Source organism: Aythya fuligula, chromosome 11 (assembly GCF_009819795.1).
Source record: "Aythya fuligula isolate bAytFul2 chromosome 11, bAytFul2.pri, whole genome shotgun sequence".
Lineage (NCBI taxonomy): Eukaryota > Metazoa > Chordata > Aves > Anseriformes > Anatidae > Aythya > Aythya fuligula.
In genome coordinates, this window is record NC_045569.1 from 8,749,918 (window position 1) to 8,757,456 (window position 7,539).

General features: G+C 38.9%; 1 protein-coding gene across 4 annotated transcripts in view; it reads left to right on the top strand.

Moving 5' to 3' along the window:
* The window catches only part of HMG20A (high mobility group 20A), a 33,578-nt gene extending 27,071 nt beyond the window's left edge, over positions 1-6,507 (top strand). For all 4 annotated transcript variants that reach the window (XM_032194733.1, XM_032194734.1, XM_032194732.1 and 1 more), the window contains 3 exons: positions 324-539; positions 1,172-1,315; positions 3,737-6,507. In XM_032194733.1, the coding sequence (XP_032050624.1) occupies positions 324-539; positions 1,172-1,308 (353 nt within the window). In that variant the 3' untranslated portion in view covers positions 1,309-1,315; positions 3,737-6,507. The remainder of the gene's footprint in view (positions 1-323; positions 540-1,171; positions 1,316-3,736) is intronic.
* The last annotated feature ends 1,032 nt before the right edge of the window (positions 6,508-7,539 follow it).

A 7,539-nucleotide genomic window follows, 5' to 3' on the forward strand; every position in this document is an offset into this window, starting at 1 on the left:
CCTCTTAATATTGTTGCGAAGATATATTATACTGAATGGATTTGAAATTATTCTTGTAGTCATCCTTTCTAATCAGTTCCCCTATTCACTTGCGCTCAGATGCTTTGAATGTCTTCTAATTTCTAGAGGCAAATTGAGTGCTATTTAAGTACTTCTGTAGGCACTGTCAGCACTTTGTGTTATGTTGGTTTTTTGTCCTAAACCTAAAACTGCACTGCCTTTAATCATCAGTTGAGCACTCCAGAACATTCTACTTCATTACCTACCAATTGCAGATATGTTTTTTTAGCTTTGACTACATGGGAATGGGTTGATATTCACAGCACGTGAGGCTGAGCTGCGGCAGCTGCGTAAATCCAACATGGAGTTTGAGGAGAGGAATGCTGCTCTGCAGAAACATGTTGAGAGTATGCGTACTGCAGTGGAGAAGCTGGAGGTGGATGTGATACAAGAGCGTAGCCGCAATACAGTGCTGCAACAGCATCTTGAGACCCTACGGCAGGCACTCACAACCAGCTTTGCTGGAGTCCCACTACCAGGTAAGACTTCTTAGGACTTTCTGTCCAGCCTTATACTTAATTTCTTATGCTTATAAGTTTCTGTGAATTTACAACAAGCTGTTTTAAGTCTACGATATCGGCTATTTCTGAGCTTTTGTTATATTAGATTCTGGAATCCTAATGCACGCAGGGGAAGGTTTAATATTGGTGCTTAATTTCATCATGGTATTTTATTCTTACTATAGTTACTCTTTTTGTTCCTAATAGAGTGAGACATTCAGTCCTTGCTCTCTATCACAGGCTTGTGAAAATGTTACAAAATAGAAAGGACAGGACCCACCAATTCCTTGATTGAGAGAGATGCTGCATCTGTCTTGTCAGATGCCAGGGAATCTGCTTAGATACTCTGAATGCGCAGCTGGAAGAGTTTGTTAGAATCAACTCTGAGACACAAATCAAAGAAAAACAGGATTCATTAGTGCTGTTCTCCTTGGAACCACTTGCTTTGTGGAGCTAGGACATTATTGAGTCTGTCACAAGAGGTGGTGTGTGGCAAAAGGAGTTCCTGACGCTGTTTTCTTGTTGCTGTGTGCTGACCCTTTTTTTATTTTTTTGGGAATTGCTGCAGTCATCTAAATATTCTGTGGCTCCTTTGACTATGTTGTCTGTAGGTAGCGGAGAAACACCTACAATGGAAACTATCGATTCCTACATGAATAGGTTGCATGGTATTATTATGGCTAACCCACAGGAGAATGAGAACCTCATAGCCACGGTCCGAGATGTGGTGAACCGACTTGAACGCTAGTGATTGGGTAAGTGCTTGCTCTTAGCCTGCTTTTGCTTGGCATCCTGTCTGTACCTCTGGCACTTGTTCTGACGTTGTACAATACAGTACAATCAGCACAAGAATCAATCAAAAAGTTCTTTTTCCTCAAACCTGCAGGAGCAGGTTAACTTAATGAAAGTCACATGGAGTTGAAACTATTAAGCAGTGGGGTTCTTAAAGGGTTCTTAAATTCTCCTTAGAATTCTGCAAGACCTTAATGTAACAACATAATTAGCTCTTTTGTCCCGTTACTCAGTGCATCTCTGTAAGGTAAGAACACTGATAGAATGCTGCAAGAAAGGATTATTTATGTTCTAGAGATAGGGTGGCTAATTTAGAAGAAGGTGGGCTTCTTGAGTGAAGTGAATTTGAAGAATTCTGCATAAATTGTAGAATCAGATCTGCTGGTCATAGACAAATCTTATTTGCTTCAGAGGTTACAGAAGGACTGATCTCCATTACAAATTGAAAATGCTCTGCAAATACCAAATGGGAAATAACTGCAGTCAAACTCTTCTGGTTAGGAAGGTTTACATCTCAGAACCACTAATGTGTGGCTCAGGCTAGATATAGCTTTTGCTGAGGCGCTAATGATCATATGGCTTATGCAGAGATTATTACTGAGCTCATGAACAGTTCTGTTCAGCAGCTTCGAAAACTGTAATAAGGAACTGAGTAGAAAAACAAATCAACAAAGAATAATCAGTCATTCTAAATTGCTGTGCTTCCATGCATTTCCCACAACATTTGCTCCTCCCCCTCCTGCAGTGCACAGCACTAAGCAGCCATTAGAAGTTTGCCTATTTATATTTAACCTGTGTACATACCTGGATTCTTTGTTGAGATCCACTGCACATCTTGAATGGTGTTTAGAAATGCAAATAAATCCGGGTTGTGCCATCTGCAAATGTGAAGACAAGGCTTTTCATCCTTTCTGATTCTGACCTTTTGTGATACTGTGTAGAACAGTTAATTACACATTCCCCATTATAGTGTGGCTTAAGCTAAAAGATCATTGTCCTTCCAAAGGGTAGCCAGATGGAACGGACTATAGTTCCAAGAGATGACTGAGCTCCCAGCAGAATAAAGAAGTGGCTTTACTGCTGTTATTTATGAAGGGGAACAGCTTGTCGATCCAGGTCTGGGATTTTTCGGTAGCTCATCAACCTCCTCATTTTTGTATACCATTTTCAATTAGCGCTCTGAAGCTCAGAAAGAGAATTGGGGAGATTTTACAGAGTGTATAAAAAGGAAAGCAGTTTCTCATCAATGAGTTATTAGAAGGGCATGCCAGGCCCTGAAACAAATGTTTGTCTTTCAAGCACCTTGCCACAAAATACGTATCTCAAGGATACTGAAATATAGACTTTTGTTCTCATGTCATGGGGATTCTGTCTTCCTAAATAATGGAACTTAAATAATCCTAAGTAATTGATGTTTTCTGGGTTCCTAAAAATGCAACTATTTTCCTCTCAGTTAAACTGGGTTTAGCTATAGCTGGTTTGAGGAAAAAATACTGCCTTAGAATTCTTCTTCCCACTTGATAGTTACAAAACTCCATTCCCCTCTCTCCCCCTCCCCCCAATACTTTCTTTCCTTTCAGCAGCAAAACAGCATGAGGCGATTAAAAATGTGATTAATAATTTGCTATTTTCATTATACAAATATGTACATATGACTGGATATGATGATCTAGTAATTCATAGGGCTCTTAGCGATGTTCACTTGGCAATTGCTTTGTGACAAAATATGAAAAGGGAAGAAGGTTGGGCTTTGTAGGTGTAAACATTAAAATATATATATATATATATATATATATATATAGGGCATCCATATAAGAAGGAGAAGCTTTAGTTAGAACGATTCAGCTGGCATCTGATAAAATCGAATCAGCAGACAGTGATTGTTTTCCCACTGCATATGAATTATATTCTCCTAAATGTGATCTCTATCAACCAAATGGTCTATTTGAGGTTGAGACACATTACAAATGAATTTCATGAAAAAATTTATTCGTTAAGATACTCTTGAGTACACTGTACTTCACAGAACTGATGTGGTGTTTTCTGGTGGCTCAGGTGCTTTGTATTTACTGACAATTTGACTATACTGGTCAATGTTTTTTTTTTCCTGAACTGCATGGTAAAGAGAATTTATTTGCGCAATCATTGTATTGTAAAAAAAAAAAAAAAAAATGTATTCAGCATGCTGCTCTTTGACTGGAAGTAGAAATCCAGTTGTAAAAACAAGGGTTGTTATTTTGAGATTGTTCTGTGTCTATAGGTTTCTGTGATATTCTTCCTAATATTGTGCTTTCTGATAAATCATTCACAAAAAAGGCATGATGTCCTACGTAATCCTGACAGCCTGTACTCCTCTAACGTTTATCTTTCTGTTTCGTATGCAGGTCTCGTGACCCAGGGATGGTTTACAAAATTTCTTTGGCCAGTGTGGAATAAGAAGCCATGAGAGAAAAAGACTAGGGGTGGGAGGCAGAACTGCAGGTTTATGCTGATTCCTGCCTCTGTGGTTTGTCAGTGGGACAAACAGATCAATGTTTAGCCACAGATACCACCCACTAAACATTTTGGAACTGCCCTCTGTGTAAACCTTTAAGAGCATGTGAATTCTGTGCAATCTTCTTTTTTTTTTTTTATTTTGCTGGGTGTGTGCGTGGCTACATTCTGTGGACTTGCTGACTATGGAGATGAAATCTGTGAAATTAAGTTAGCTTGTGTATTGTAGTCATGACTTTGTGTTACATTGCTTGATGTCTTCTAGTGTTTTATAGTTTTTCATGTTTATCTTGTAGCTTAACCTTCCTCGATTTTAGTTTTTTTGATCTTTTTGTATGATACTTGCAGTACTGGATAGCAGCGCTTGTGTTCTTTGCTATAATAGGCAGTCTTCCTTGGTGCACTGTCTCGTCCTATCCTGCCTGCCATGTTTATGTAAAGTATTCTTCAGCAGAATCCTTTTTTTTTTTTTTTTTTTCCTGTTAGCCTGCAGCTTCTACAATGTGAGATTGCTCCTTGTTTGTGACTGGCTATGGTTGGTTCTTTGTGACTCAATTCCCCTCTGGACTTCTTCCCTCTCCCTCTCTTCAAGCACCTCTCTTGCACACAGCAACCTGCTCTTCTATGCAGATCCACTGTTCTCTCTTGAAAATGTTTGGTGGAATGTTTTACTACCACCCAGGTCATTGATAATCAAGGTAGAAAGTGAAGAGTTAGCTCTTCTCAGTTGGACGGAATCCTCCATTTAAGACTAAAACAAAACAAAATTTGTCTTTGTTATGTTGCTCACTCTAATTGTCTGCTTACTTTCTGAGAGAATGATCTCATGGTGAGAGCAGTATTCTGTTAAAAAAAAGAATGGGTGGGGGGAAATTGCTTTTTTTCCTGCCCTTCTGAAATCAGTGCTGGGAAGCAGTGTGCCTGGAAGCAGCACATGTATATTTGCATGAATTATTATATCAGAGAAGGATGTTAGCAGCTAGACCCACATTGCAGCCCAGAGATTTCTACATTACAGTGCGTGATTTTCAACTTCCGTACAGCTGAAGTACAGCCTGTGGAGCCTTACAGCATTCAGCCTGTTATGTTCCAGTGTGACCTAAATGTCCTTTCACTTGCATCACGTACAACCTCACATGCTAGAGATTGTAATATTACTGAGTTACGGCTGCAGCTCTTGTCAAAGATGGCACCTACTGTCTGCACTAACTTATGCAAATCATTTGCTGCCCTTTGGTTCCTGTCAAATTGCTAATTCAGACTGTGGTTGAGCACCTGGTGGACATCTATGGGCTTTATGGTAGTGACGGAAACATGCTTTCTTCCACATGACAATCTCCTTGTTCCTCCTTCAGAAATCTTTAAGGATTTCCCTGTTATGAATTGGAGATTGCTTTCATTACTTGAATTCATTGCAGTCAGGATTGCTTTTGTGCATCTGTAATGTGAGTATTCGAAGATTAAACAGCAGTTTCTTCTTTCCCACGCTATATACATGGACTTCATGCTTGCCTGAAGCCATCTCCAGGTATGACCTTGTATGTCAGGTCTCTGCTTACTTCTGGGCTCATTGCTGTAGCCAGGCAGCAAGGATTTCCATGTATATTCAAGTCTTCCTTCAGGGAGGAAACTCCTTTCTCTTGTCTTCAGGCTCATTTTCAAGACTTCACAAAAAGAAACCTCGATTTGCTGAGTTGGATCACCATTATTTTCTGTAGCATGGACAACACCAACTGAAGTTGACACGAACTATTTTAGTGGATTCTATAACAAACACGTGGGGGAAAAAATCTTCAGGATTGATGTCTCCAGAAGAAGCACCCATACCTTTAATCTGAGCGTGTTTTGCTTTGCAGCATCAGTGACAGTTTATTTTCATTTAAATGAGGCCAAAACAGACTGCATAGGCAAAAGTTTGGAAATGAAATTCTAAAGCTGTCTGTGACATCTTATCCAAAACCTAGAGTTTCATCCCATAAAGATTGCAGAAATTGATATGTAGTGTGATAGTAGGATGCAAGTCCAAGCTGTTGCATATACATTCCATAAATAAGGTATGGGTGGCTGCAGGCTGCCTTTGCTTATATAAATTCAATACAGCTCTCAGCTTGTGGCATACTGCTAATACGTCATTCTGTTGAGTAGCATGTAAGTGTTCTTGGACAGGAGATTTAATAACATCAGTTGGGAGCTTGAGAGATCTTTTGCTTTTTCCCCACAAGGAAGGAGGGATGGTGGTATACCCGTCTGTGGAAAGAGTAATTTCTTGGTCACCACTGATACAACAGATGTTTTGTCTCATCGAGATGCTTCTTATTTACACTGTTAAACCTTATAGAAATGTTTTTTTGTCTTTCCAGTGTTCTCTAAGTGTCTTTTCAGTTTACATTTTTCAGTGTTGGCTGATTTGGAGAAGAAATAAAAAAACAATGCTGGTGTCAAGGAGAGGAACAGGATAAAGTACTTTCATCACTTAAAGAAATGTTAAGAGAAATATATGAGAAAATAATGCATTTCTTGGATAAATGTGTTTGGAATTATTGAGATGCCAAGTTTTCTGTAAAATGTTTTTGTAATTAAACTTTTGGAGTCCTTTTGTTCTTAAGAAGGTGATGTGCTGGTTGGACACTTGCTTCATTAAAATTGTTCAACATTGAATCCATTCTGATTCAATTTTAAGTGCATTTTCATGAAAACTATTAATAGTATTGCTTTCTTGCCTGATAGACTGTCAACTCCATGTTAATCTTTGAAAAGTAATATTAGATATGCTCCTTCCCCCTCTCCATCCCATGTGCATCTCCCTCTGAAACAGCTAAAGCAGGTAGTTTGTAGTGATGAAAGCTTTTGAGATTGTTTATAAATAATTATCAGGCTCCTTTCTGTCATCATCTGTTCCCAACTTGAGTAAATTTCCTAGGATGTCAGGAACCTCTCAGTCTTTGACATCTTTGTCCTCCTCTGAACTCCCTGATTTCTCACCACCATGTTTGTTTTCCCTTCCTTTAAGGACCACATATATCATGTGTGCTGCTCACCAATTAATTTTGTTTTCCCAATTGATTTCTGCCATGCATCTTTCCTTTTGCTTGCTGAGCATGGAGCCAAACTGTAAACTTATGAAAATTGTACTTTGAGTGTTTGTCCTCTACAGTGGAGGAGTTTGAATGATTTCTGCCTGCACTGGTGCACCTTCTGAGTTTGCAGTGCTGTAAGCAACCATGTTTTTGTGTTACTTTTCTGGTCACATCTCAATTTGATTGCCAAATTAATGCCTGGTATTTTTGTATACTAAGACAATTCAGTTGCATCTTCTGCAGCCTGGGACGAACTGCTTATTTAGGTTTATTATGCTTTGGACATGTTGCAGAACACTAATTATGAAATGATAAACATACCAAAAATAGGAATATAACGAAGTCCCCAGTATGAATATGGCCACTGTGACACTATAGCTATACCAGAGCTAGAGATGGTGGTAGCAAAATTGGGGCATACCTGTGCAAAAAAAAAAAAAAAAAAAAAAAAAAAAGGCAAGTTCAATATAAGACAGAGAACTGCTTCCTTTCTAACCTTTAGTGCTGTATGTGGCATTGTGAGCAGGTGGTGGTCAGTGACGCTCAATTTAAGATATAGTCTTTATGTAGTCTTAAATTAAGACAATTCCAGTTTACTCTGCTGCCACTCAATTAAC